This window comes from Fusarium solani (assembly GCF_023522795.1).
Source record: "Fusarium solani strain SB1 chromosome Unknown bctg00000001, whole genome shotgun sequence".
In the NCBI taxonomy this organism is placed as follows: domain Eukaryota; kingdom Fungi; phylum Ascomycota; class Sordariomycetes; order Hypocreales; family Nectriaceae; genus Fusarium; species Fusarium solani.
In genome coordinates, this window is record NW_027072156.1 from 2,721,647 (window position 1) to 2,749,149 (window position 27,503).

A 27,503-nucleotide genomic window follows, 5' to 3' on the forward strand; every position below is an offset into this window, starting at 1 on the left:
CGATAGCAAAAGCCGTCTACCGGCAAAGCCCGGCAAACGGCATAGAAACAATGAATGAAAAATGCATACGCCCTGAGCGGTTTTCATCACGCCCATTAGCATAGTTTAAATCGTCCTCCTGGCTTCTTTAAAGGCCGTGTCATGAAGTTCATGTTCATCTTCTCTGAGAACACCAAAAGAACCATGTGAGCTCTTAAAAGGCATCCTCAAAGGGGCAGTCGACGCTATCGTGGCCGTCGCGCTCACACAGAGCACACCACTTCTCGGGGTCCATAATGCCGCTCTCCTTGCCGGCGACGGGGCCAGACTCCATGGGGTTGGGCAGGATCCTGACGGCGGGCGAAGGAGGACCGGGGTTCTTGGTCTTGAAGGGTGACAGAGGAGCCGGGGCATCGTCGCCAGTGGGAGTGTGAGGCTTCAGCTCGTCACGGTGAGAGTCCTTGATCTTAACATCGCCGTTGGTCTTAGCGCCGTCAGGGCCGAACATGTTGGTGCATGTCAGGATGTCGTGGCCGTTAGTCTCGCAAATCTCACACCAGAGGGTGCTAGTCTCGGTGGCGTTGGAGTAGACATCGCTCTCGGGCATCGTGTCGAGTGTGCTGGCCCGCTTGTGAGTAGGCTCGACTGGGCGGTTCTCCATGGCCTGGGTCAGGACAACCGTGTCGCGAGAATCCCTCAGCGAGGATCTGTTGGCAGCCTTGGTGGCTCCGGCTGCCTGTCGGAACGACTCGAGCTCCTTCTCAAGCTCGTCCTCCCGGCTGCTCTTCTTGTCGAGGATCGACTGCAGCTCAGCCACTTGTCGCTCGAGGTTATCGCGCGCAATCTTGTTCTCGACGGCGTCTCCCGCAATCATCGAGCCGGGTCTTGGAACAGGTGTCCTGTCTTCTCCGGGGACCGAGTCTCGGCTGAGAGAGTGGATGATAGCCTTGAGACCCCTGATCTCGTCATCTTTCTGCTCAAGCTCCTTGGAGGATACTGAGTCGCCGTTCGCACTGGCATTGTTGGGCGTCGTAGCCTTTTCACGCTCACGTCGAAGTTCCGTTCTTGTTCTTTCAACCTCTCCCCGGAGGAACTCGACTTCACCTCGAGCCTCTGCCTCTCCGCGACGAGCGTCCTCTAAACCTTCCTCGAGTTCTTGGACAAGTTCTTCCAGCTGCTTGAGTTGCGTGGCTACCGAGTCAACATCCAGGTTCCTTGACTCGAGTTCACGAAGCTCGCCCATCAACTCCTCTATCCTCTTTTCGTACACGCGTTCTGTCTCGGTACTGGCCAACTCCAGGGTATCAATGGTACTCCGGAAGTCTGCTCGATGGGCGTCGAACTCTGCCGTGAGCATCGCGATCTTGTCGTTCTTCTCCCGCAGCAACTGGCGAAGCTGCGCCGTGTCCTTGTTATCCCAGCTATTCCGCTGAGGCACCAGTGATACTTCTGCCTGCTCCATAAGCCCCTGCAGTTCGACCAAGCTACCCTCCATGTCAGCCAGAGTAGAAGACTGTTCCTTGAGCTGTCGATCCCGGTCCTCGAGCTGAGATCTTAGGCGCTCAATCTCCTCTTCATTCGCGTTATTGGCGCGAGATGCAGGACGAATCTTCATGCTGAACGATGAGACGGATCCCATGCTGCCATTGGTCCCCGTCCGCTTGACTCCCATGGGAGTGGGATCATCATCAAGTCCAGAGATGGAACCCAGGGCAGAAACGCTCCGGGGTCCGATACTAGGCTTGCGATCCAGCTTGGATGTCCTCTTGCTTGGGTCTCCAGAGGTGCCGCGCACACTCTGGGCGAAGCGCGCGTTTGTCGGGCTACCATATCTTGATGGCGTCTTGGCCGGGGTGGTCATAGATGGTCGTGGTCCAGGCGTCATCTGCATTCGGCGGACAGGGGAGTCGGGACGGGGGAGAGAGGTCCTTGGCGCTCGCTTCAGCTGGGGACTGGGAGCTCGTGCACCGGGACCGACTGAAGCGCTAAACTTGGGCAGGCCGGGGGTCGGAGGAGTGTAGTTGACAGAATTCTGGTTTCCAGCTCTCAGGCCACCGTAGTTGCTGGTGCTCGGAGTCATGGGGAAGGATGGAATCGACTCGCGGCGTACGGCTTTGGCTACGGGAAGGAAGATGCCAGCACCGGGGATGGTGGTGGTGAAGTATGAGATCCTGTCATGATCAGTCGCAAGTCCAGAAAGAAAACAGAGGTCACCATGTCATCTTACCCATCGACATCGCCATCGTTCTTCCCTCGATTGGCAAAGTCTGGAAGCAGTTCGACGCCGGCAAAGATGCCCCTTTTGCCCTGAACAGGACCAACAAAACGAACGGTACCCTGCAAGCCACCAGGAACATCGACCGTGTCGCCGAGAGCGACATTGGCGGCCTGGGAACGGCCTGGTGTTGTAGGAATCATATTCTGGGACGAGTCGCTCAGGACGGAATCGACGGCGTAACTCTCAGTGACATCGGGGATGCTGGCAAGAGAGCCTGCGTTGAGCTGTGCGAGCGAGGCCTTGCGAGGCAGCGGCGGAGCGAGACGCGAGTGAGAAGCGTATGCGGACTTGAGATTCGGGGTCGAGACGGCGCTGTTTGGTCTCCTGAGGCCTCGCGACGAAGACTTGGGTCTCAACTGTGGTGTGTGTGATCTGGGAGGAGCGGCGGATGTTGTTGTTGAAGTGGCAGAAGGCATCTTGGGCTCAGGCGAGGCGAGGCAGGCCCGGCTGGGGGCCCTTATTTCGCTGGAGATTGATTGATTTGCAGAGGGCGTGTCTGGATTTGTTTACACCCCACGCCGGATCCGGCAAATAGGGGGGCAACCTTGTGTCGTGGGAGCAACCAAGGAGTGGCCTCGGCGGTGCCTGGCGCTGTGTGGGCGCTCTGGCGCTGTTTGGTGTGCTGGCGAAGGGCCCTGAGTGACGGGCCAGAGCACTGATGCTGGCTGTGATTAGCTCCCGTCCCGTCGATTTAGCAACTCGAGCACGGCCTTATTGGCACCCGACGAGACGAGTGACTCAAAGGCTGATTGATGGTGATGGATGGGCGAATGAGGCTAGCGGATATCCGGGCCAGAAATGAAATTGACAGCTTGTTCCTGGCGACGTGAATGGCCGTGACGCAGTGGGTGGAGAGAAGAGGCAAGAATGGCGAGATGGTGGGGAAGCAGCGAGATGACGGGAGAGGGAGAAGAAGAAAGAAGGTGAAGAGAAGAGGGCAGAGGGGATCAAGTAGTATTGATCCAAGTGGGATAGATGATATGCACGAGAGAGAAAGAAGAGAGAGTAGAAGGTCGGCTGACGGAGCAAGTGGAGAGGCGAAGCTATTGATTGTTGTCGTTGCTGCCGCAGTTGTTGATGCGACGGCGGATGAATTGCAGTGGTGATGCAGGTGCCGATCAGATGGGAGAAATGACAAGAGCGGACGTGGCGAAAGCCAAAATGCGGAAAGAGAGAAAGGATGGAGTTTGTTCCTCAAACAGAGAGAGAAAAGCCAAAAGAGACCAACCGCAAACAAGGGGCAGCCAGCGCCCTTTTCTTACTTCTCCTTCTTGGTCGTTTGTCCCGGCAAAGGCGTCGCCTTTTCCCTCTTCCCGACGGCGTCGGGATCCTCCTCCTGTTTTAGTACCTTGATCAGGTTGGTTTGGCTGCCACCGCCTCTGCACGGCCGGTCCCTTCTTCTCCACGAGACGATGCAGGGGGTGTCTTGGACGACTTCAGGGGATCGACGGAGCTGGAGGTTTGAAGAGAACCCGGGGAAGTAGAGCCAGGGTCTGCTAGAAACCTGAAATGAAGATGCTGCGATGCCTGGGATAACGCTGCGAGGTGGGATCAGATGATGAGATGGACAAAGAAAAGAAGAGAGCAGATGCAGCTGGAAAGAGAGACCAAGAGAGACAGGAAAGAATGAGAGTTGATTGATGGATGCAGTCTAGACAACGACTTTGCTGTCAGCCTGAGTACCTACTTAAAGTTGTCGTTGCAGCAGAAATGTACAAGCCCAGCCAAACCAAACCATCAGACAAGACGAGCCCCTCCCTTTATCCATGGCCCGACCCTCTCCTGCGCTGCAACTGCGTTGTCATGATGCGCATCTGCAAGCTCCATGTTGTTTACATGCAAACAATCCCCTCCGCTCTGTCGCCATGGCATCGTCTGTAACCGTCCCGCTTTGCCTGCATCTCGCTGCATCACCCGTCACCTCTGGCCTCTAGCTCACCGCCAATGGCAGACGCCAACCCACGATGCCATCTGCAATCGCCGCCGAAACCACCCGCCGTAAGCGTCCCATTCGTCCCTGTCAGCTAGCCACCCCTGGACGGCGCCCCCATCTTGTGGCATTGGCTTTTACCATGATGACCGCGCGCGGGTTGTCATGGACAGTTCCGGCCGTTTCGTCATGAGCTTTGACAAGGTGCCAATTCAATTGACAAGAATAGCCGCCCCGGGTTCGGACCATTGGACGGTCTAGCCAGCTCTTCAGACACGCCGTTGGTCGTAAGACACATGGCCCCATGCAGAACCTCTATTTTCCACTCCTCGACCCTTCAATCGAGAGCCAGCACTTATGATGGCTTGCTGTCTTAACCGCCCTCATTTAGTCTCAGGACACGAACCCAACGGTTTCGGATCCAATGGCATGCTCAGTTGAACTTTGGCCATGCGATTCGCCTAACTACAAAGGGGAAAGTCTCCCTTCTGAAGACCAAAGGCTGGGTGATTAGCGACACATTGGCGATTCGTCCTCGGCTCCAGTAATGTTCCCAGGCCCATCCAATGCAAGTTGATCGCTTGGTTAGATATTGACAATCTAGCTGAACCATATTTTGTAAATAGCCCCAGGGCTTGACACAGTCAATTAGCATGTCTAGAGGGGTTGAAGAGGGCTGGTAGGTCAATTTATTGCAAATAGTCATTGCCCACCCTTCAAGTCCTCCAGCCCTTCAAACTCATCCCTCTCGACCTTGAGTGGGGAAGTAGCTCATGGCTCACATGGATGCCAACAGAGACCTTGTGGTTGACGCCAGGTTGAGAACATGTGGAAGTATCTGGGACTGGAAATTGCGTAGTTGTTGATGCGTGTAATGTGGACCCAGTTCTGGTAGTCCTTGGCCGTCAGACCTGGAAGCGTAGAGAATATCATTCGGTTCGCCCAAGGTTGCTATTGTTTGCTGTCTCACGGGATAAACTGCGAGCGTTCACCCAAACTGGGGGGGCCTCGATGATCACCTTAGGTGAACTCCTGTTGGCCATGGACCCCTTCTTCGTCAATGATTAGAGCAAGAGTCAAGGAAGAGCCAAAGAATCGTGCCGAGTGCATGCGAACCCGTAACATAATGCCAGAGACGAGGGCGTGCCTTCGAGTAAGGACTCAGAGACAGAGAGTACAGGAAGCCTGCGCCTTGCTTCTTATTCTACCCTTGACCGTGATGTCGGTGAGAACACTACCTATCAGGTGCACTACCTATCAGGTGCATCTTGAGGATGTGTGTTGGCTGATCGTCGGCGTGAATTGCTGGGTGGTCTAGGGTATTTGCGATTCAGCTAGCCATGCTCTGAGTGATCTGAGATGGGAGAGGCCATGTACTCAGCAGGTAGGTAAAAATGATGAGGGAAGGTGCTCCTGCCTGCCATGTGGAAAGCCGTTGCGCATTACCTAAATTTAAGTGAATGGCCCCACCCCACTATTTTTGGTCAATGGCGGGATGACTAAGCACAAAACACCAAGGCCAGACATCGCGAAGCCAAAAATCCGGGATGGGACGGGGCAAAAAGAAAAATTCCCCAAAAATCGAAAAACATCGCAAAAAAATTAGCACTTCACCGTTTCGATCGGTGGTCCTCCGGGTTATGAGCCCGGCGCGCTTCCGCTGCGCCAAAGTGCTTTGTTGTTCGTTGAAGAGTGGTCGTTTAACCAGGTATATGATCTGTAGGTTTTGGTCCACTTGCGCGCCACCCCGGCGCCTGAGTGGCTGATTCAGGGCTGCAAGCGAGAGCCAATGACTCACGTTTGAGTTCGGCTAAAAAAAACTGGCTGGGAGGCCTTGGTTTCACCCCAGACGGAGTGTGAACGACCCTCAGGCTGTTGAGTGACCTTTCCATGAGGGGGTATAGTATCGCTCCAACATTTGCCCATTTTCCTCCTGGATGGTTGACATTGGTGTCTTCCTTGCTATGTCTGCCCACTGAGACTCATATTGCAGGATTGCATGAGCTGCATCCAAGTTCCTTTCAGCTAAACCTCTTGTACGCTCTCCCTACCCTAGGCAATCACCATCACCACGCGGTAGTTCAACATATTCTCGCATTCTTTCTCTCTATACAACAATACATGTTTGATGGGGATAAGGGAAAATGAAGGCGGCCTTTTCAAATTTTCTAGACAACGTCATGTCATGCTGATTGACCAATATGCCCACACTCGCTCTTGTGGCGCAACTTGGGGGCACTGAGGCTATTCGCATGTCAACCAAAGCCTGCACAGTGAGCAAACAGTTTACCGGGTCATTTCGTGAGACGAAGCATCCAAGTACGATCAGGCCCGTCGGCCATATGTTCGACATACAAGTTCATTGCCCCCCTTCGCCGAGCTTTAGGACCTCGCATTGGTTAATTGCCCAACTGACCATGCGACCGATGCCATCGAGGCCGAAGCTTAGTGTAAGCTATGGGTTTCCCCCTTTCCTTCTTTTTTTTCCACTTCCCTCTGAGTTCGCGGAGACAGAACGCATCTACTATGATGCACTGAACCAAGCCAACAACGACCTGGAGATTCTGGTCCTCAATCCTTGGCTGTCATGATGTTGTCAATCCTGTCTTTTTCCTTATCATTGCCAAGCTCGAGTAAACTTGGGAGTCTGGGCCTGCCATTGTCATTGGTTTTGCAGATACGCAGCGTCAGCTTAGTTGGAAAGCAGACCACCATGACACCCAGCGTTTCCTAGAAAGTACAGGCCTGTGTATTTATCACTGTCATCTCCATCGATCATATTCAATGTCATCTGCGATCTTTGATCTTCCGGGGTCTCGACTAGTTCCGGCTCGGTTCCGGCCAGTTCCTACGGCAGGGCGATCGGGGCTGAGGATCGGGAGTGGCCCCACCGTTACCCCCCGAGTCGTAACCCGGGCCAATAGCATGGATGGCTTTTTGATGCTCACCAGGCAAAAGATCATTATCAACAAGGCAATTCTGCCGTCTTTCAAGCTGCATGTCCAAAAGTACAGTACAGGGCCCTCTGCCTGAAAAAGAGGTCAAGGCAACCTCCAGAAGGTTCGGGGCGGGGCCGCCAGTTTGTTTGTGTCGCTGTTTGCCTGGCTCATGACCAGGCTTTGGGTAACGATACTTTCAGGGACTTGAGACGAGTACGAAGGGTCCATGCATGGATGTTGAAGGTGAGGGGGCTTGGAGAGGGATATGGTTTTCAACCACGGGCAGGATGTTCGCCATGTCACAGGTAATGGCAATAGTTCAGCTGGCCATTATACGGGCAAGGCAGCAGAAAAACTTTTTATACACCAAGTCTAGACACAAAGAACCTCAAAAATGCATCATGCCTTTTCAGCTAGAGAGTCAGGTACCTTTTGGCAGACCAGGGGACCTGGGTACAGTACACACCTCGGGGGCGAAAAGTGAACGAATCAGTGAAACATGGTTGCTCCGGGGCCGGGGGGGCCTCCGTAGGTTGGGCGCCTTCTGGCCCAAAGAGAAGAGACGCCGGCGCGCGTGTGGCTTCTAAGAGAGGGTGCGGGGCCATTTAATCGGACCCTGCGGCTGGAGAGAAAAAAATGGAAGAACTTCTGGCCACTGCCGCAGTCTTTCTTGGGGCCGCGGGATGGGGAATCGGGGCGTTTTGGCAGGGGACCGTGTTAGTGAGGTACCTGCACAGCCTTGTCATGACGCCTGTGGGAGCCTGGGTTAGGTTCTTTGGCTTGGGGGAGTGTGTGGTGTAAGCGCCTGCTTACGGGAGCTGAGATGGAAGCTGAGGAGTGAGGAAGATGCTGGAAAAGGGGGCAATAGAGGAGAATAGGCAGAGTAATAGATTGATACAGATTACGGACAAGCAAGAGGCTGAATACTTACATTCCTCGTAGCATCAACTCGCCTTTGATAGCCCAACTCCTCCGAGGCCCGCCAGTGTGGTACGCCTAACCAAGTCCCTCGTACCAAGGCCCAGGTCGTGCATTATCAGCACCGCCACAGAATCGACATTCTTCCACACAATTCCATGAGGTGCACGCTTCGCCGGCCGGCGACCCTTCCTTGCGCCTGCTCGCTCGCTCACTCGCTGCAGCCTCCCTTTCTTCTCAAAAGCAGTCCCTCATCAATCCCCAGAGCCTGACCTCGACATCGACGTCGTTGCTCAACATCTCCTCTCTTCTTGTCGCGCGACTCTTTTTCTCTTCTTGCCTTGTATTCATCAAAGGCTGAGCGCTTCATCTGATCGATCGAACGCCTCCATCGTCGTCGTCGAATCGCCCTCGCCCTCCACTTCCCCGATTTTCGTCCACTCAGGAAAAGAGAGCGAACCCGTGCAACTTCTCTTGCAGCCCCGCCGTCGGAAACTCGAGATAAACCCTTTTTTCTGGGAACAAGGTACGAGCATATAATACCTGCGTTGCATCGCAAAGGCGTGTTCGGTCTCTGCGCTTTGATGCAATTTTCTTCTTTTGGCAACTTTGCGTTTGCCGCGCGCGCAAACCCGGGAGCCTCTTTGTCTGCTTTGTTTGGAGCTTTACTAATACTTAACCCCCCCAGCCCTTCCCTCTCCTCGCCGACAACAACTTGAAATCCTTCCACAACACAACAAAACACAACACCGCCAACATGGTCAAGGAAACCAAGTTCTACGATACCCTGGGGGTAAGCATCTGCCTCAAAGTCAGCCATTATGGCCTCGCGCTAAACTATTCTACTAGGTTTCCCCAACTGCTACTGAGCAGGAGCTCAAGAAGGCCTACAAGACCGGTGCCTTGAAATACCACCCTGGTACGTCCCTTGAAACTAGCCCTTGCGTCACCAGCACCTAACATTTCACAGACAAGAATGCGCACAACCCCGCTGCAGAGGAAAAGTTCAAGGAAATCTCCCACGCCTACGAAATTCTCTCCGATTCACAGAAACGCCAGATCTATGATCAATATGGCGAGGCCGGCCTCGAGGGTGGTGCCGGCGGTGGTGGCATGGCCGCCGAGGACCTGTTTGCCCAGTTCTTCGGCGGAGGCGGCTTTGGAGGAGGTCTTGGCGGCATGTTTGGAGGCGGCGGCATGAACCGTGGCCCTCCCAAGGCCCGAACCATCCACCACACTCACAAGGTCTCCCTCGAGGACATCTACCGCGGCAAGATCTCCAAGCTGGCTCTTCAAAGGTCCATCATCTGCCCCAAGTGCGAGGGTCTTGGTGGCAAGGAGGGCGCTGTCAAGCGCTGCCCTGGCTGTGATGGCCACGGCATGAAGACCATGATGCGCCAGATGGGTCCTATGATCCAGCGATTCCAGACTGTATGCCCTGACTGCAACGGAGAGGGTGAGATCATCAAGGAGAAGGACCGATGCAAACAGTGCAACGGAAAGAAGACGACTGTCGACCGCAAGGTCCTCCACGTCCACGTTGACAAGGGTGTTAGAAGCGGCACCAAGGTTGAGTTCCGAGGTGAGGGTGACCAAGCGCCTGGTGTTCAGGCTGGCGATGTCGTTTTCGAGATTGAGCAGAAGCCTCACGCCCGCTTCACCCGTCGGGAAGACGACCTGCTCTATGTTTGCGACATCGAGCTCATCACTGCCCTTGCTGGTGGTACCATCTACGTCGAGCACCTCGACGATCGGTGGCTCGCCATTGATATTCTCCCTGGTGAGGCCATTGCTCAAGGTTCGTACCCAATTCCTCATGTGCCCCAAATATGTTCCAAGCTAACCGTTCCAGACGCTGTCAAGATGGTTCGTGGCCAGGGTATGCCTTCTCCCAGGCACCACGACTTCGGCAACATGTACATCCGATTTAACGTCAAGTTCCCCGAGAAGAACTGGACTGAGGACCCCGAGGTCTTCGAGTCCCTCCGAAAGGTTCTTCCCCCGCCCTCTGTCCAGAACATTCCTCCTCCCGATGCCATGTCGGAGCCCGCCAGCCTCGAGGATCTCGACAACCAAGCTCAGACCAGAGTCTTTGGTAACTCCGACGGCATGATGGATGATGATGACGAGGATGGCCACCCTGGTGGTGAGCGCGTGCAGTGCGCCTCGCAGTAAGCCAACTGTGACTGAGCCAGCATTCAACTCGAGTGCAGCAAAAACTCTCGACGCCATAACGGCGTCGGCTGCCAAATCGTCGTCCCTCAGTCAGGAACACAAAACATCACCTGCGTGGGACGACAACGCAGCTGAGGAAGGGCGTTGAGCCGATCAGCGTCGCCTAATCATTCAATGATACCATAACGAGCGGAGGATATAGTCTGTGCAGTGATGGTGTTCACGCGAGGCTACCGGGGAGGGGTGAGCCGAGGAGGAGCTGAGTGGACTTTGTCACGCACTTTAAGGATCGTGTTTCGGGGTCGTGGGAGCATTTGATCTGACTGGGAGGCGTTTTGAGGTCATAGACGATTAAATGAATTTGGTAGTTGCAGACGTAGACCACGAACATGATGATTTTGATTTACAGTTCTCAGAGTCTCAACAATGTGTGAAGCTTTTCAAGTTGAATTATAACGTCATCCATTGAACATGAATGTTGTTTATTTTAGTTTTGTGATGCCATCACTCCGCAACCTCTGCATCTGCCATCACCTCTGTACTCTGCGCTTCATCCTGCTCTTCATCCTGCTCCGACTGCTTTCTTAGATTCTCCGTATTATACAGCAAGCTCTTTACCACCTTCTCCTCAACATCGAGCTCCGCAGCCTCGACATCCCCATCGCTCACAAGAGCCGTTGTGCTTGTGGCAAGCTTCTCATCGGTCATGGTCAAAGAGTAGATAGCCAGACTCTTTGCCTTGGTAGGATCGCTGGGATCGAGAGCGGCGATGATCTTGGGTGGCTCATCGCCGCTGGCGGGCTTGACGGCAAGGTCGAGGGGGTTGCCGGGGACTTGGATGACTGCAGGGTGGTTGAGGGTGTTTTCCTGGGTAAGCTGCCATGAGAAGATTGCCGGGATGCTATTACAGTCAGTATATATCAGAAACACAACATGAGAAAACTTACCCCTCGCAAATGGCCAAGATGTAAACAAGGTCAGTTCCCTCATGTGGGAATACCAACGTGTGGAGGCTCGAGACAGCCACCTTGGTCAAATCCGGCAGAATCTCCTGAGCCAAAGACAAGATGCTCTTCCGTGACAGAAGCTTGCCAGCCTTCCAGTCCCACACAAACAAGTCCTCATCACCACCGCCCGACACGAGCACATCCCCTCGAGGGACAGGAACCGTCATTGAGCTGATAAACTCCTTGTGGCCGAAGCAGAACCCCTCAATGACGTATGCCTGAGGAATGTATCTTGATAGTCTGATGTGCTCATCGCGGTCACCGGTGATGATGTATCGTCGCCCCTCGCTCTCGGCGATGGCAAGCGAGGTCAACATGGAGACGTGTCCAAGCAAGAGCGTGATTTCGAAACTGGGAACTTCAGCCTTGGACTCGGATTCAGCCTTGGTCCGCGTCGCAAGCTCCATCTGACGTTGCTGGTTGTTAAGAGCACGTAGGTTGCGCTTGGAGTGAACGGTGGTGGCATTGGCAGAAGGCTTGTAGGCGGGCTTGGCCGGCCCAGGAGTAGAGGGTTGAGGGGTGGCGGTTTGAGATTCGGGGTCATAGAGGAGAGGGAGAGCGTAGACGTCGCCAAACTTGTCGGCGCAGATGATCTGGGAGTCTGGTCCAATGGCTACATCACTCGGACGCTTGGGCATAGTTCTAACAGGTGTCAACTCATGAATGTCACATATCTTCCCGGTTACAACATACCGCTTGCTGAGTTGAGTGAGGTTCCCTTTTCCGTCATTCTCAAAAACCCAGATGGCCTTGTCGTGTCCAGTGATGGCCAGAACATGAGATCCATCGCTTGTGCTTGTCAAGTGAGTGATGACAGGGCGATCCGGAACTCGTGAGATGTTGTGCTCCTTGCTTCGTGGCTGATTCCTGTTTTTACTCTTCTTCCCCCCTTCTTCTTCCCTGAAGCCTGCTTATCAGGATCCTCAGTTTGCTCGGTCTCCTTGACTGCTTCGTCCTTTGGCTCTTCAACCTTCTGTCGCTTAGCCGGTGGTTCATCGCTGCCTTCTCCTTCGGCAGCGACAGGCTCCTGGCTCACAGGCTTCTCACTTGATGCCTCATCTGAGATGGCTTTGACAGCAGCATCTACTTTGTCGACGTCGGGATGCTTCCATGTCGATAGGTGAGCACCATCGTCCAGGTTGAATGAGTGAATCTTTCCTCCCCGCGCGGCAAATAGAACACTGCCACTGACGTGGACAACATTGTACGGGATCTTCATCTTGAGCCAGACAAAGAGTGAGGCCGTATCAGACAAGTTGGCCGTTCAATCGCTGAGCGAGAACTCAAGTCAAGAAGCTCTTGATGTCAACGCCCCATGTGAAAAAAAGATACATGCACAATGTACCTCAACCTGCATCCAGCCCCACAATCGCCCAAAGAGGACTAGCCCCATAAAGCCCTAGCGACTACCCGCACACATTTTCTCGCGCGCCGCCAAAATGCGATTTTCTGCTTCATCACAACTTCCAACCACCAAAAAAACCAACCACGATACCCCAAACTTGCCCTTAAACAACCTGCCTTCATAACTAAGAAGATATGGGGGGCAAGACGAACAAGGCCGGCTACTTCGACAAGCTCAAGGGCTTGCTCGAGGAATATGCCTCCATCTTCATCGTTGAGATTGACAATGTCAGCTCTCAGCAGATGCACGAGATCCGACTGGCTCTCCGGAACAAGGGTGTTGTCCTGATGGGCAAGAACACCATGGTACGGCACCGCGCGACGCGAATTGATTTTTTGAGATGGTCATGCTAATGCTTCATTGACAGGTCCGCCGAGCCCTGAAGACCTTCGTCACCGACTCCCCCGAGTACGAGCGTCTCCTCCCCCACGTCAAGGGCAACGTTGGTTTCGTCTTCACCAACGGTGACCTCAAGGAGGTCCGAGACATCATCCTCTCCAACAAGGTCGCCGCCCCTGCCCGTGCTGGTGCCATCGCCCCCATCGATGTCTGGGTCCCCGCTGGCAACACTGGTATGGAACCCGGCAAGACCTCCTTCTTCCAGGCCCTCGGTGTCCCCACCAAGATTGCCCGTGGTACCATTGAAATCACCACCGATCTCAAGCTCGTCGAGGCTCAGTCCAAGGTCGGCCCCTCCGAGGCCACCCTCCTCAACATGCTCAACATCTCCCCCTTCACCTACGGTATGGGCATCTCCCAGGTCTACGACCAGGGCCAGACCTTCCCTCCCAGTGTTCTCGACATTGGTGAGGAGCAGCTCCTCAAGACTCTGGCTTCTGCCATCACCACCATTGCCACCATCTCGCTGGCTCTGAACTTCCCCACCCTGCCCTCGGTCATGCACTCCCTCGTCAACAGCTACAAGAAGGTTCTCGCTGTTGCCGTCTCCACCGAGTACAGCTGGCCCGAGATTGAGCAGCTCAAGGACCGCATCGCCAACCCTGACGCCTACGCCTCTGCCGCCCCCGTTGCTGCTGCCGACTCTGGTGCTGCCGCTGCTGAGGAGAAGAAGGAGGAGTCCGAGGAGGAGGAGGAGGAGGATGAGGGCTTCGGTGGTCTCTTGTACGTGCCCCCCAGAAATCACAACCGAAGCACGATTGCTAACAATTTCGCAGTGACTAAATGTAGCCACATCATGATGATGTACGGCCGGAATTCAGGACTTTGGTTGGGATTACGACTCATGGATCTTAAAAATGGGGTACATAGATCGTCTGCTGGTCAATTGAACCTGTCGGGACGGTTACGAAACGAACATGGAAGTCCGCCCTCATGATGTGACAACCTAGCATCTCGGATATGAAACATGCACCACGTTACCGATGGAGTGGTTTTGCCCAAAAGGTTAGTCGACAGCCCCACGAGTTTCCTTCACTTATACCCCCCTCCCGGATGATTATACAAATGATCAAGAGCTTTTTAACCCTGACATCTCGTGATGACACACATCAACACCTTATGACGGACATTTCCAAAATCATATGTTTTGACAACTGCTTTTGAGGGGTATCATAGCTAACAGTCAAGCATTACAGGTCTCCGCGTTTTTGCCTTTGCCCTTCATCTTACATGGTGTGATGCCCGTATCATTTCCCTATTTAAATACCCTCCAATCACCCCGTCCCGGCCTGTCCCGTATGCTGCCCTACCCCATCCGGCTCTGTGGGATGATCTAGTATTCTCCGAGCCGTATCTATCGCCCGGACCGGGAGACCTGCCAGTCTCGCGACCTTGAGCGCGTGGCTCTGGCGGTTAATGCCTCTCCGTAGCTTGTGATTGTAGACAAACCCTCCCTGTCCGTCCTCGTCCACGTCGGTGCAGTACGTCTGCACGGTGCCCCCGTCCGGGGAGCACAAGCCCTCGGCCGCGGCCAGGTCAGCAACGCCGTGAAAGTGTGTAGCAAAGAGGGTCCGGCATTGGTTGATGGCTGCTAGGTGATGCAGGCACGCATAGGAGACAGCCGTGCCATCCTCCGGCGTCGTGCCTCGGCCGATCTCATCCATGATGACGAACGATCGTGGTGTGGCCTGCTTGAGGATGTGAGCCGTCTCGAGCATCTCAACCATGAAGGTGCTCTGGTCTCGGTAGAGGTTGTCCGCCGAGCCCACGCGGCTGAAGATAGCGTCTACAACCCCTATCTCGGCGTATGACGCCGGGACATAGCAACCGATCTGCGCCAGGATGGTGATGAGTGCGTTCTGGCGGAGAAAGGTGCTCTTGCCAGCCATGTTTGGTCCCGTGATGAGCCAGACACGCCCGTCCTTAGACGACCCTACAAGACAGTCGTTCCGAACAAAGTTCCGGCCCTGCTCAAAGAGACCGCCTTCGACAGTGGGGTGTCGACCTCCGATGATGGTGTGACTAGTCGTGTTGTTGAGGGACGGTCGCACGAGATGCTGCTCGCGAGCGAGCTTGGCGAATGCCGTGGCTATGTCGAGCTCATCGAGGACGGCGGCGTTGCGGCGAAGCTTGACGAGATTGCGGACGACGTGCTCACGAAGTGAGTAGAAGACGGCCTGCTCCTCGGCGCGGATCTGCATGCGCACCTGGTCGAGCCGTTGGCCAAGATGTGTCCATTCGGTGAGGTGAAAGGATCGTGTAGAGCGGCTGGACGAGAGGGGTCGCACGTCAACGAGATTGCGGGCGTCTTTGCCCTTGATATGGGCGATGTGCCCGAGACCAGGAGTCCATTTGAGGGACAGGCTAGGGGCACCAAGGCGTTCGCGGAGTGTCTCATTGAGCGTAACCTTTTCCTGGCGCAAGGCTGTCAGTTCAGAATGAAGCCGCTTCAAGGTAGGACTGGCAGCAGGCTTCATTATCCAGTTATCGTCGTCTTCAGCATAATACTCCCGGACGCTCGTTGGCCGCTTCCGCTTACCCTTGGGGAGCGTTGCAGCATCGTCCTGTGAACCTTCGCTGTTAACGATGTCCTCGGCCAGAGCAATCATCTGGCTGGCCTCAGAGTCTTGTGCCTCATGCTGCTGGACTACACCCTCTTCGTCAATCGCCTCCTTGATGCGGCGAGCAAGCTTCAGGGGCTGGGGGAGACTAATTCGGGCAGTCAAGGAAGCAAAGCAGTCGGGGCTGAAATCGTTCAGGAGGGTGCAGGCACGGTCTAGGAGCGCAACAATGTCCCTGGTAGCATGGATGGTATTGGCCAAGCCCAAGAGGTCGTCGGCGTCACCGCGGCCAAGTGTGAACTTTTGGACCAGGCGCTGAGAGTCATAACTCCTACGTAGCAAAAGGACTACAGAGTCACGGAGGTCCTCGTCGGCAATGAAGCGAGCGACGAGGTCCTGTCTACCAGTGATGACATCGAGCGAGGTCGACGGCGCGCTGAGCCACTCGTTGAGCAGGCGGGCACCGCTCTTGGTGACGGTGCGGCGTATGGCATGGAGTAGACTACCCCGGAAAGCGCCATCGCGGATAGTCTGTCTTATCTCAAGGGCCCGAAGACTGTTTCTGTCGATGGCCATGGTGTGCATATTCTCCTGCCTAAGCGGGGGCTGCAATTTCATGCTCATGCCCTGCAGACGATCCTTGACATAGCTGAGGAGGGCACCCGCAGCGCACACCTCCGCGGGGGAAAAGCCAGCGGCCTCAGACTCAGATAGGGCAGACTCGAGCATGGGCGCCCAGCCGTCGGGGCTGAGCAAGGAGTCATCAGGCCGGGGCGCATAGGTGATAATGTGACGGTCCTCAGCGAGGAGAGCAAAGATGCCGTGGTCCGTATCAGACTGCAATTGCTGGTCGAGGACGAGCTCGCGCGGGCAGAGTCGGGAAAGGATCGCCGGCAAGGATGCAAGATTGGTTTGCTGAGTGCAAAAGTGGCCGGTCGAGAGATCGAGCCATGCCAGGCCGAGTGGCACGGCGTCGTCGCACGGCTGGGCGTCCCCAACGTCCGGGCCAACACCTGACGGGAGGGGGTGGGCTGATGCCGCAGCGGATGCGGATTCATGGCCCGGGAGTCCGTCCATCTGACTCGGCACTCGGCCGATATCGATCGCCATAACATAGTTGCTTGCGTACGGGTCCATAAAGTTCTCATCGATGAGAGTGCCTGGAGTGATGATGCGGGCGACTCTGCGGTCGTGCATCAGCCCGCCAGACTTGACCTTGTCTGTGGGAGAGTTGGGGAACTCTTCGGCGATGGCGACATGGCGGTTGAGATCTTGGACGAGAATTTTGAGGAATCGATCCAGCTGGAAGAAGGGGAACCCGGCCTGCAAGACAGATGATGATGATGAGATATGGTGCCAGGGGGTCAAGTCTTGATGAGATGGATGGTAGCAATGAACTCACCATGGGCACAGGGCCGGCATTGGTCTTCTTTGAGGCAACCTTGAGATTGAGCAAGGGTCCGTACTCATCTGCATGCTCAAAGTACAGCTCATAGAAGCCGCCTACACGAGTTAACAGGACGCAGTTGTCGAAGCGTTCCATGTTCTGGCGCGCCTGGAGCACCACGGTAGGGTACACCGGGGGGTCCCGGGGGAGCGACGGGAGCGGCAGCGGGCTGACAGCATCCTGGGGCTCGGTGGGTGACGTTGACGACGCTGGCGGAGGCGACGTGGGCTGAATGAGACCCTGAGGCAAATCGGACAGCCTTATGGTGGTGGTCTTCTTGCCCCTGACCTGGAGGGGAAGATGGGGAGATGGTGGAGGTAGTAATGGGCGGATGGAGAGGCCATGGCAGGCTTGAAGGAGGGGAGTAAGAGGCGATAGCTCAAGGAGGCGATGATAGCTATGGTGATGATGACGACGATAACGACGATGGTCAGCATGAGCACGGGCATTAGTAGCAACAGCTATAGTAGTGACAGCAGCTCGACTAGCAGCGGCAGCGGCAGCAGCAGTAGCACGATCTGAAGCAACGGCGGGCGCCAGCAGGGGCATCGAATCAAGAGTAGCAGAAACAGAAACATGGGCAGAAACAGGTTTAGAGGCAGATGATGATGCCAGGGGCCGCAGATGGCGGATACCGGATCCCAGGGACACCATGCGGCCGGAACATGGAGATGAGATGGGCTGTTGTCTTGTGTTTTGCGAGGGTAAGGGGAGAAGAGTCGAAAGAGGGCTTGGTGCGCTGTTGATGGTGTCGTGGTGTTGTGTTCCTGTCTCGGATAGAGGGGCTCGGGGAATATCCACCACCAAATGCAGTTACCCTCTGCTCGGAGTTTTGAGGCGGCACAGATACGATGGACAAGAGATCTAGCGTTGGTTAGGCAAACAGAGACAAGCCTCCACTGGCTGTCAAGAGGAGGAACCTGAAAAGTGGGTGTATGATGTGCCGATATGGTGACACTGGGCGAGATGTGGTGAGGATCGGAGGATGGATCACGCAGGCTCACGCAGCCCTCACGCAAGGCCAATGTATGGAGATCAAGAGCAGTCTGTGCGAAAAAGCACTCGAGACGAAACAAGAGGCAAAGAATTGATGGATTGATCAAGCTGTGTGGTCTCTGGCGGTAGGGATTGGACCGTTGATGGCCCGGCACGGCGCGACTGGCGCCGAAACGTGGAACGAAAAAGCAAACCAAAAAGTGGTTCCCGATATAGAAACCAAGGAAAATCCGGGTTACAACGCGTGGTGCCGAGGGGGTCCGAACGAGTTTGGAACCAAGACGGCAGATTCTGTCGCATAGTCGTGCTTTTTTTCGTGGTTTGTGTGTGGGGAAGATAGAGGAGATGGATGGGAGTCGAGTCACAGACGGGAGGTCTCAGAAGGAGCACGGGAATGCATCACAAGCAGGAGCGCAACTTGGGCAGGTGCAAGCAAGATGAGCACAACACAACACAACACAGCACAAGCACAAGCACAAGCACAGCGTTGACAACAATGACAGCTGTCGAGATTATTCTAGACTGATAACATCATTAAAAAAGAAGAAAAAAAGAAGCAAAAAGAAAATACACAAAAAAAAATATAATAAAAAAGAAATTAAAAATCAACAACAACTCCCAAAAGCCAGTCGGACCTAGATCAAACAGATCATCATTTAACGCGCCAGAGTCTGTGGGCGAACAGCACATGGAGCGGGAGGATGGGCCCATGGAGGCGCCGCCAACGAGAGGAATCCGGGTCTTCGCGAACAACGTGTGAGAACGACCCAGTTAAGACACAAAATCTAGCGTCCCTCGAACGACACTGAAAACCTTGGTCCATGCGACTCCCCCGGGCGCAGTGAGATTTGATGAATGGGTGGAATGGATGGGATGGGCGGCTGCTCCGGCATCTCTACAGGGCTCTCTGCCACTGTAAGCAGCCAACAGTCCGCCACGGCAGCTGGCAACGGTACAAGCAAAGGGACGGGATGGAACCCAGTGGAGGCCTGCTCTGCCCGGCCCAGTGGTGCCATCGCTACCGAAAGATTCCCGTCCATTCCTGTGGGAGACTGCCCAGAGTCCAACGAGATTGGAAGGGAGGCACCGTGAGCCCTGGAGATTGGGGGCGGTCATGGAAAAAGCAGGGAAATACAGTGCGAGCTGTCAAGTCAGGTGCACTGGGGTCCCCGACCGTCTCTCTCTCCATCTGTCGAAACGCGGCTCTAGGCGAAAAAAAGAAAAATGTACAGGACCAAGATACGCGCCCGGTCGCCTTCCAAATCTTCCATGCGTCGTGGTCCCATGCCGGCGTCATCATCATCCTCTCCCAGCACCAGATGGCCTCGAAACCTCCCCTTCCCCTCCCCAGACCTGCGAGCACCCCAGCTCCCGCTGGCGTCCCGTGTCTTGACCGGTGTGCGGGCGCCCGGGCGGTAAGGCGGAGAGAGCCCAAGTGTGAATCAGGGCCCCATCTTGAGAGCTCTATCTGGCGACGGGCAGGGCTCCAGGCAGGAGAGATGACAGGAACCCATCGTCCAAGGCGGCCCAACGTAGCAGTCGGCAAACACCCCTTACCGCCTGGGGATCCATTTCTGGGTAGAAGGATGGACTAGAAGGGCAAGGCGAGCAGAGAAGCGGCCAACAAGAGACCAGGGAAAACCAGATTTCTTGTGGTAGCAGCATCGTTTCCACAAGAAGCAGTCATGCCAGGCAGGGGAGACGAGAGCAACAAAGGGAGAAGCGACGGGACCATGTACGACTAGAGCAGAGAACAACACGACCAGAGCTCGATCGATACATCACGGCATAGCCCAGGACAACACATGAGATGGCATGGGAAATCAGATCCAACGCTCAACTCCAGACCCCACGAGCCAGGGAACCCCCTTGGGTCGGCGAGACTCTGCCACCTATGCAACTCACGACGCCCGGGCCTCTGTTGGCCAGCTCAACGCCGTGAGTGAAAGCTAAGCTCCGAGTTGTCCTCACGGCCTCATCATCTGGTGGTGCTCTGGTCGATGGCCATCGTGCTCGTTCCTCATCCCATGAATCGCGTACAAACGGGCTGCATGGGACGGCATACCTCCAGATTGGGCGTGACCGCACCCCGGCATCGCCAATGAGCACCTGCCGACCAGCTGCTGAGGTGCTGCTGGCATAAGCATATCTGACGGCACTCAATGCCACCCAGTGCCACTCGCCCAGGCCGCGGGGTCGGCGTGGGCCGATTCTCGAGAGCCTCAGCCCATTCTGGGCCCGCTGCCACACGACGTCGCCAGACCCCCTGCGCAAACCCTCGGCCGGATCTGTCGATTTTGACCACCCGCTCGACTCGGAGTAATCCTAGCTATATATCCCCTTTGTGCGCGATGCTGTCCCAGGAGGTGCCTACTTTTGCGCTCTTGTTGATGCTTACACACAACATTCTCAGCAATTCCACTTCCTGAAGCCCCCCGGCAAGCTATCAATCGACATCCCCACAGTCACCACTTACACGCCCTCGGTCCCGATATCGCCAACGACCACTCATCCGACGGAGAAAAATAACGCGAGATAAAACATCCCAGATCGGGTCGACAAGAGACGAGAAAAAGAGGAACGAGACCCTTGCCAAGCACAAACCCACACTCAACACCAAACACCCCCAGTCGGCACACGGTCCGTCACCCGGAAGAGTGCCCTGAGAACAACATCCCAGAGATCGTCCTACATATATATACTCGATCTCCAGTCCTAGCCCAGGCGCCCTATGGCGGCTATGATGTCGTCTGTCAACCCCTTCACACCGGTGACCCCCCCACCGGAAAGCCACGCCTTTCCTAAACCTCCTGTCCAAAGGCCCTACCAGAACAACCTCAAGCGCAAAGCATCGATGCAAGAACCCTTCAGCGGCCTAGCCGGCCTCAACGGACCCTCGATGATGGCTCCTCCTCCCGCCCCGACCTCACAGCCCAAGATGTCCTCATCACCCAACCGCAGCACCGGCGGAAGCCCCGGCCCCAGCGACCCAAAGGCCTCTCCTCCTCCTCCCAACGTTGCCGGTGCAAACCTCGATCCCAAGTACCTCGCCATGGTCTCTCGCATTGCCGCCTACTACCAGCAGAGGTGTCAAGCAGTGGCCAACTACCAACAACAACGATGCCAGGCATGGGCCAATATGCACCGGCAAAGGTGCCAAGATATGATGCAGGCCTCCATGCTCGTGGTGGCTTGGTACGTTAGGGATCGTATCCAGCGCAGGCGACGACGGGAGAAGCGCCGCTTCCGATCAGGCTTGAGGCGCAGGACGAACCAGAACAAGATCGCCCGCACGGAAGTTGTCCGCCGCTGGGTCAAGCAGATCCCCGAGGAGCCAGAGTCACCCAACAACCCCATCACAGTCGAGCTCGCCGACCGGGCCGAGGCCGAGTTCTCCATGGACCGCGACCCTCAGCCCGACAAGGACGCCAAGCTGTTTGAGATGGCCGACAACCTCATCAAGAGTCAATATAAGAAGATTGAGGTGCCTATCATGGGCGTGCTCAACTTCGACGACAGTGACAACGACAGTGAGAGTGATCTGGATGAGCCCGAGCAGTTTGACGAGATGGAAGATGAAGAGGCAGAAGGAGAAGATGAATACTACGAAGTGGAGGATGATGATCTGTACGATGATGAGGACGACATGGAATTCACAGGAGACGGCGGATCCGAGGTGGTTCACCACGGCACAGGCACTGGCTCTGGCAGCCGAAACAACGACCTGAGCGAATCCTCAGGATGAACTACCTTTCAATCCCAAAGGCTTGAAACATTTTAGCCCTCTCTTCAGGGCGAGGTGGGATACCTCTTTAATGACGACGACAAAGGCATCAAAACATCGGCAACAAACTCCAACCATGATGGACACATTCGGGCATTGGTTTCGGAACGGCGCAAATCTGCAGGCGGGTGATGGTCCAGACACGAACTTACTGGAGTCAAGAGCATCTCACTTTTTTTACATGGCATACATACATCGATGATACCTTTTTATGGCACGGGATATTTTGGGTCTGCTGTTGCTGTTGTTTTCCTTGGGCAGGATTGCTCACCTGGCACATTGTGGCTCAGCCAGGCGAGCAAACGTACGTACTACATCAAACCTCTACACTGTAAATGAAAGACATTTTCATCCGCATACGCGCCAGACTACTTTTGGACATGAGGGATATTAGATACCGTTGACCGTTTCGTTTCATGTATAAAAAGAATTGCCCGTTGTGGAAAGATGAGTGACAACGTCAGTGAGAGTGAGAGTGACGGCTCAGGGACCAGGGCCGCAGGCTGCGCAACCGCGGCTGAGTAGTTTCAGATGGACTGGCGGTGGCACATTCAAGCAATCGAATGGCTCTACAAGAGGAGATGGGAATTTCGCTTGAAACGGGAGGACGGCGTTTGTGCGTACTGTACGGAGCGGCCGGGAGAGGAACAGGTCATGACGGGGCGGGCATCGTTCGATGGTTAGGGCTGCCTGTGGGTGCCTCTCTTTTTACCCAGGCCTCTCCCGAATGGCTGGCTGAGCAGACGGGAGTAAGAGGAGAGAGGAAGGAGATGACAACGTTAGATAAGCCGGTTCTGCCTGTGTCGAGGGTCCATTGTGAGGGGGTGAAAGGAAGGGGGGAACTGTGACTGGACCTGGCTCCTCCTCTGAGTTCTCTCATGCTGCAGGGCAGGTCAGATCTGAAGAATCTCTGTAAGATGGCCGTTGAGAAAGTGACTTTCTTCGGGTATGAACGGAGGAGGATATGATGAGGCTGGGACTGACGCTGAGATGGACCCGGTATGGCTGCTGGTCTGCAGCAGAGCTGAGGGAGGCTGCCTGACTAACAAGAACCTCAGTCGAGTCTCCTGCGTTCCTTCTAAATCTCTCATACAAACAATCTCATTGACAACCCAACTCAATCAAAGCCAGGCGTATCCCATGGTGAGGCTTAACTATGTCTTGCGCAGGAACAGAGTTTCCAGGCACGACGGAAACCGCCAAGTGGATAAACACAGAGTTTCCAGAAGGAGCAAGAGAAGTAAATTGCAACCTTGATTTAACTCTGGGCAGGTCTCGTGAGATCTGATTTCAATTCTTCTCTTTTCACTATCCTTGAATGCTACCTTTTTTGTCACCGTCATCCCGTCCTCGTCATCTACCTTGGGCCGGACCTCAAGTGCTATAATACGCCTTCGGTCCTACATCAGCATCCCTTTACTGTCCTGACTCTGATTTCTGTATACGCCTCTTCAACGGCATCGATATCCCATCACGATTCAACATGAGGTATGTGCGTCTTCCATCACAGTTCACGTCTGCATCAAACGACACACCCGCCCCGCACGCCACGACGCTTTCCCCAACCCTTTGGTGCTCCAGAGTTCATGGTCCAAAAGTTAGCGGGCCCGCCCCCAGGACAGGTATTGTCATAGCGCTCGAGCTCCAGGAAGTGCCTGGCCCCCCTGTACTGAAGGCGGCAACGGGTGTGCCAACTGGGGCGGTGTTCTGTTCTGGGCGATTTCCCCCGCTTCTCAGCTTGGCGTGTGAGGGCAGCTTGTCAGAATAAAGCGTGCATTGCGTGAGGATGTATTGGTGGCTATGTGTCTAGCATTTATGTCTGGTGTGGCTTTGGTGGCACAGCTAAGCTGCCGCGTGTGGAAGGAAGCTTGGGAGCTCACTTGACCACTAACTGTAGCTGCGAGACGGGAGCTTAACTGAGCTTCTCGCGTCTCACATCCTTCAATCACGCATCAACAACAACATTGAGTTCATCAATTCAACCATATAAGCATTGCTTCTTCCTCTCCGATCGCACTCAATCTTCCCTCGCAAGCGCTCATTCCAGTCCCTCACTTAGCTTGACGTCATCATCGTCAAGCGTCGCTCACCACAGCTCGATAGTACCAACGATACCCCCTCCGATCATCCGCTCTCCGTCCCGGCAGCTTGCCCTCGACATTCTCCTTCGCCCGAAAGCCAGCAGCAGCATCAGCTCTCGGCAAGGCTTCGCCGCATCTCGAATCGATCTGCTCCTCCTGCTCCAGGTCATCCGCTCGACTTCGATACTATGGGTGGAGGCGGCGAGCTCAAGGGCTATGGCTCTTCCTACCCCGTCTTCGCCGAGCGGCCCGTCGGCGTGCCAAAGACGAGCATTCTCAAGGGCCGCATTGAACCGTTCTATAAGTCAGGACAGTACTATAAGGTGAACCTGCAGGCGTATGTCATATCTGCCCTCTTTTGGCGCATGGCGGACGAACTAACTCTGGCCATGCAGGAACATGTACAATGCCAGGTACTCGGGTAAGCCTCACGTTCAACTCTCCGTCTGGGATGCACCAGATCTCTCTCGCCCGACCTTTGACGAGGCTGTGCGACACGAATTCAGGGAGACTCACACTGGTACCTCGTTCGGCCCATCATGGTCCACCCATTGGTTCAAGGTGGTGCTGCGCATCCCCGACGACATTAAGGACGAGGAGCTCATTGAGCTTCACTGGGATGCCAGCAACGAGGGCACCATTTGGACTGAGGACGGTGTCCCAATCCAAGGTCTCACTGGCAGCGGAGAGCGCATCGAATGGATCATCCCCGACTCGTTCCGCGACGGTGAGGAGCACACCATCTACATTGAGATGGCTTGCAACGGCATGTTTGGAAATGCTCCTAACGGTACCACCACCATTGCACCGCCGGATCCTAACAGGCGATTCAATCTCTCCAAGGCCGATATTGTCGCCATTAATGTTCCGGCTCGCAAGCTCCATATAGATATGTGGGAACTTGGCGATGCTGCTCGAGAGCTCCCCGAGAACTCGGCTGAACAGAACCATGCCCTCTCGGTTGCCATGAAGATCATCAACACCTTCGAGGTGAACAACCAGGAGTCTATCCTCAAGTGCCGCGAGATTGCCCGAGAGATTCTTGGTCCTGATGTCGACTCTCACAAGGTGTACGAGGTGGGTAAGGAGCCCGTCGTCTTTGGAATTGGCCACTGCCACATCGACAGCTGCTGGCTCTGGCCTTGGGCCGAGACGAGGCGCAAGGTTGTCCGCTCCTGGACGAACCAGTGCGACCTCATGGATCGTTACCCAGAAGCTACTTTTGCCTGCTCACAGGCGCAGCAGTACAAGTGGCTCAAGCAAGATTATCCTGCAGCGTACGAACGAGTCAAGCGCAAGGTCAAGGAGGGCCAGTTCAACCCCATCGGCGGCAGCTGGGTTGAGCACGACACCAACATGCCCAGTGGCGAATCACTTGTTCGTCAGTTTTTCTACGGTCAGCGATTCTTCCAGGCCGAGTTTGGTTCCCGATGCCGAACCTTCTGGCTGCCCGACACGTTTGGATACTCGAGCCAGCTCCCTCAACTGTGCCGCCTGGCCGGCATGGATCGCTTCATGACCCAGAAGCTGAGCTGGAACAATATCAATAACTTTCCTCACACTACGTTCATGTGGGTGAGTCCCGATGGAAGTCAGGTCATTTGCCACATGCCCCCTTCCGAGACTTATACCGCCAATGCCGACTTTGGTGATTTGAAGAGAAGCATCACCAACCACAAGACCATGCGCGTCGACAGCTCATCTCTTCTTGTCTTTGGCAAGGGCGACGGTGGTGGTGGCCCTACCTGGCAGCACTTTGAGAAGCTCCGACGATGCGCTGGCATCAGCAACACTGTTGGTGGCATTCCCAAGCTCAAGCTTGGTGCGACAGTTGATGACTTCTTTGATCGCCTCAACCACAAGGCCAGTGAGTTCCCTACCTGGTACGGCGAGCTATACTTTGAGCTTCATCGTGGCACCTACACCACTCAGGCGAACAACAAGTTCTACAACCGCAAGGCCGAGGTCCTGCTGCGAGATCTTGAGCAACTAGCCACGATTGCGTCGCTTAAGGACAAGTCGTACAAGTACCCAACAAAGGATCTGGATGATATGTGGGAGTCAGTTCTGCTCTGTCAGTTCCACGACTGTCTTCCAGGAAGCAGCATTGAGATGTGCTACGACGACTCTGATAAGGTACGCAGTTATGTCTGGTTAAAATGGATCTCTACTAACTTTTCTAGGTCTATGCTGAAGTCTTCGAGACTGGCAAGCGTCTACTGAAGGAATTGTACGACTCTCTTGCCGTATCCGAGGGCGTCACCAGCTCTCTTCGCGAGTCGGTGGCCATCAACACTCTTCCTTGGCACCGAAAGGAACTTGTCGAGATCTCCAAGTCTGAGGTGGGTATTGCATGCGGCGATGGTCAGTTGTTGGCTCTCCGCACGTTTAAGACCCAGGAGGACATGCCAGCTGTCACTGTCATGGAGAAGTCGCCAGATATCTTTGTCTTGCAAAACAACCAGCTTCGCGTCGTTGTTGAGGATGGTGTCATCACATCCCTTCACGACCTTGTCAATGACCGCGAGGTCATCGAGAAGGGCGGAAAGGCCAACAAGTTTGTCATCTTTGACGATATTCCACTCTATTGGCAGGCATGGGATGTCGAGGTCTACCACCTCGACGCTCGCCGACAGGTTGAATATGGCAAGACCAAGATCTTTGAGCACAAGCCTCATCGCGTCACCCTGGTCACCGATATCAAGATCAGCAAGGACAGCTCTATTAAGTCTTATATCACCCTCTCGGCGGCCCTTGATGGACAGCCCTCTCAGGTTGACTGCTCAGCCGAGGTCGACTGGCATGAGGATTCCAAGTTCCTCAAGGTCGAATTCCCTGTCGACATTGTCAACACCGAAGCCTCGTACGAGACAGCCTTTAGCATCACCAAGAGGCCAACTCACTACAACACAAGCTGGGACATGGCCAAGTTTGAGGTGTGCTGCCACAAGTTTGCTGATCTCTCCGAGAGCAACTATGGTGTGTCGATCCTCAACGACAGCAAGTACGGGTTCGCGACGGCGGGCAAGACGATGCGTCTGTCACTCCTTCGTTCCCCCAAGGCCCCCGATGCCAATGCCGATATGGGACAACATTCCATCAGATGGGCCATTTTCCCACACAAGGGCAGTCTATCGTCGGCCACCGTCAAGGCTGCGTACGCTCTCAACAATCCCCTGAAGCCTCTTTCAGCCTCGCAGGCTGCCATCAAGAGCATCTCTGGTGCACCCATCAAACTGGTGAACACTGATGAATCTGATTCCCTTGTTCTGGACACCATCAAGCGAGGACATGACGACGCAGATGTCAGCCGCGACGAGGGTATGCACTTTGGCCGAGGCCGGAGCATCATTTGCCGTGTATACGAGTCTCTGGGTGGACGCAGCCGCGGCATCATTCAGACGTCGTTTGACGTCAAGTGGGTCACCAAGACCAATATCCTGGAAGATGAGTTGGAAGAGATCCATCACTCCGACGGCAAGATACCCATTGAGTTGCGGCCGTTCGAGGTTGCAACCTACAAGCTCGAGTTGTAGGATGACGATGAGTTTGAGTGCAATTGCCCGCCCTCAAGCATTCCCGTATTTTTCGGTATTTGATTGTG

General features: G+C 55.0%; 7 protein-coding genes across 7 annotated transcripts; 4 read left to right on the plus strand and 3 right to left on the minus strand.

Annotated features, from left to right (window-relative positions):
- Positions 1 to 193: 193 nt before the first annotated feature.
- On the minus strand, positions 194 to 2,673 carry MRS44_002960 (uncharacterized protein; the record flags this gene model as incomplete). Its single annotated transcript, XM_046268260.2, has 2 exons — positions 194 to 2,150; positions 2,207 to 2,673. 2 exons carry the CDS (start codon positions 2,671 to 2,673, stop codon positions 194 to 196), a joined length of 2,424 nt encoding a protein of 807 aa, XP_046137070.1.
- Positions 2,674 to 8,801: 6,128 nt separating this feature from the next.
- MRS44_002961 (uncharacterized protein) lies at positions 8,802 to 10,367 on the plus strand (the record flags this gene model as incomplete). Its single annotated transcript, XM_065623023.1, has 5 exons — positions 8,802 to 8,837; positions 8,894 to 8,963; positions 9,015 to 9,842; positions 9,897 to 10,190; positions 10,240 to 10,367. 5 exons carry the CDS (start codon positions 8,802 to 8,804, stop codon positions 10,365 to 10,367), a joined length of 1,356 nt encoding a protein of 451 aa, XP_065479095.1.
- Positions 10,368 to 10,723: 356 nt separating this feature from the next.
- Positions 10,724 to 12,445, minus strand: MRS44_002962 (uncharacterized protein; the record flags this gene model as incomplete). Its single annotated transcript, XM_065623024.1, has 4 exons — positions 10,724 to 11,120; positions 11,167 to 11,868; positions 11,920 to 12,086; positions 12,173 to 12,445. 4 exons carry the CDS (start codon positions 12,443 to 12,445, stop codon positions 10,724 to 10,726), a joined length of 1,539 nt encoding a protein of 512 aa, XP_065479096.1.
- Positions 12,446 to 12,765: 320 nt separating this feature from the next.
- On the plus strand, positions 12,766 to 13,813 carry MRS44_002963 (uncharacterized protein; the record flags this gene model as incomplete). Its single annotated transcript, XM_065623025.1, has 3 exons — positions 12,766 to 12,936; positions 12,999 to 13,753; positions 13,807 to 13,813. 3 exons carry the CDS (start codon positions 12,766 to 12,768, stop codon positions 13,811 to 13,813), a joined length of 933 nt encoding a protein of 310 aa, XP_065479097.1.
- A 491-nt stretch (positions 13,814 to 14,304) lies between these two features.
- On the minus strand, positions 14,305 to 17,587 carry MRS44_002964 (uncharacterized protein; the record flags this gene model as incomplete). The annotated part of the gene is made up of 2 exons (XM_065623026.1): positions 14,305 to 16,914; positions 16,994 to 17,587. 2 exons carry the CDS (start codon positions 17,585 to 17,587, stop codon positions 14,305 to 14,307), a joined length of 3,204 nt encoding a protein of 1,067 aa, XP_065479098.1.
- A 3,178-nt stretch (positions 17,588 to 20,765) lies between these two features.
- On the plus strand, positions 20,766 to 21,779 carry MRS44_002965 (uncharacterized protein; the record flags this gene model as incomplete). The annotated part of the gene is made up of 1 exon (XM_046268263.2): positions 20,766 to 21,779. The coding sequence occupies one exon, from the start codon at positions 20,766 to 20,768 to the stop codon at positions 21,777 to 21,779; it is 1,014 nt and encodes a 337-aa protein (XP_046137076.1).
- A 1,522-nt stretch (positions 21,780 to 23,301) lies between these two features.
- Positions 23,302 to 27,435, plus strand: MRS44_002966 (uncharacterized protein; the record flags this gene model as incomplete). The annotated part of the gene is made up of 4 exons (XM_046268265.2): positions 23,302 to 23,306; positions 23,922 to 24,236; positions 24,295 to 26,035; positions 26,083 to 27,435. The coding sequence occupies 4 exons, from the start codon at positions 23,302 to 23,304 to the stop codon at positions 27,433 to 27,435; spliced, it is 3,414 nt and encodes a 1,137-aa protein (XP_046137077.2).
- Between the last annotated feature and the right edge of the window lie 68 nt (positions 27,436 to 27,503).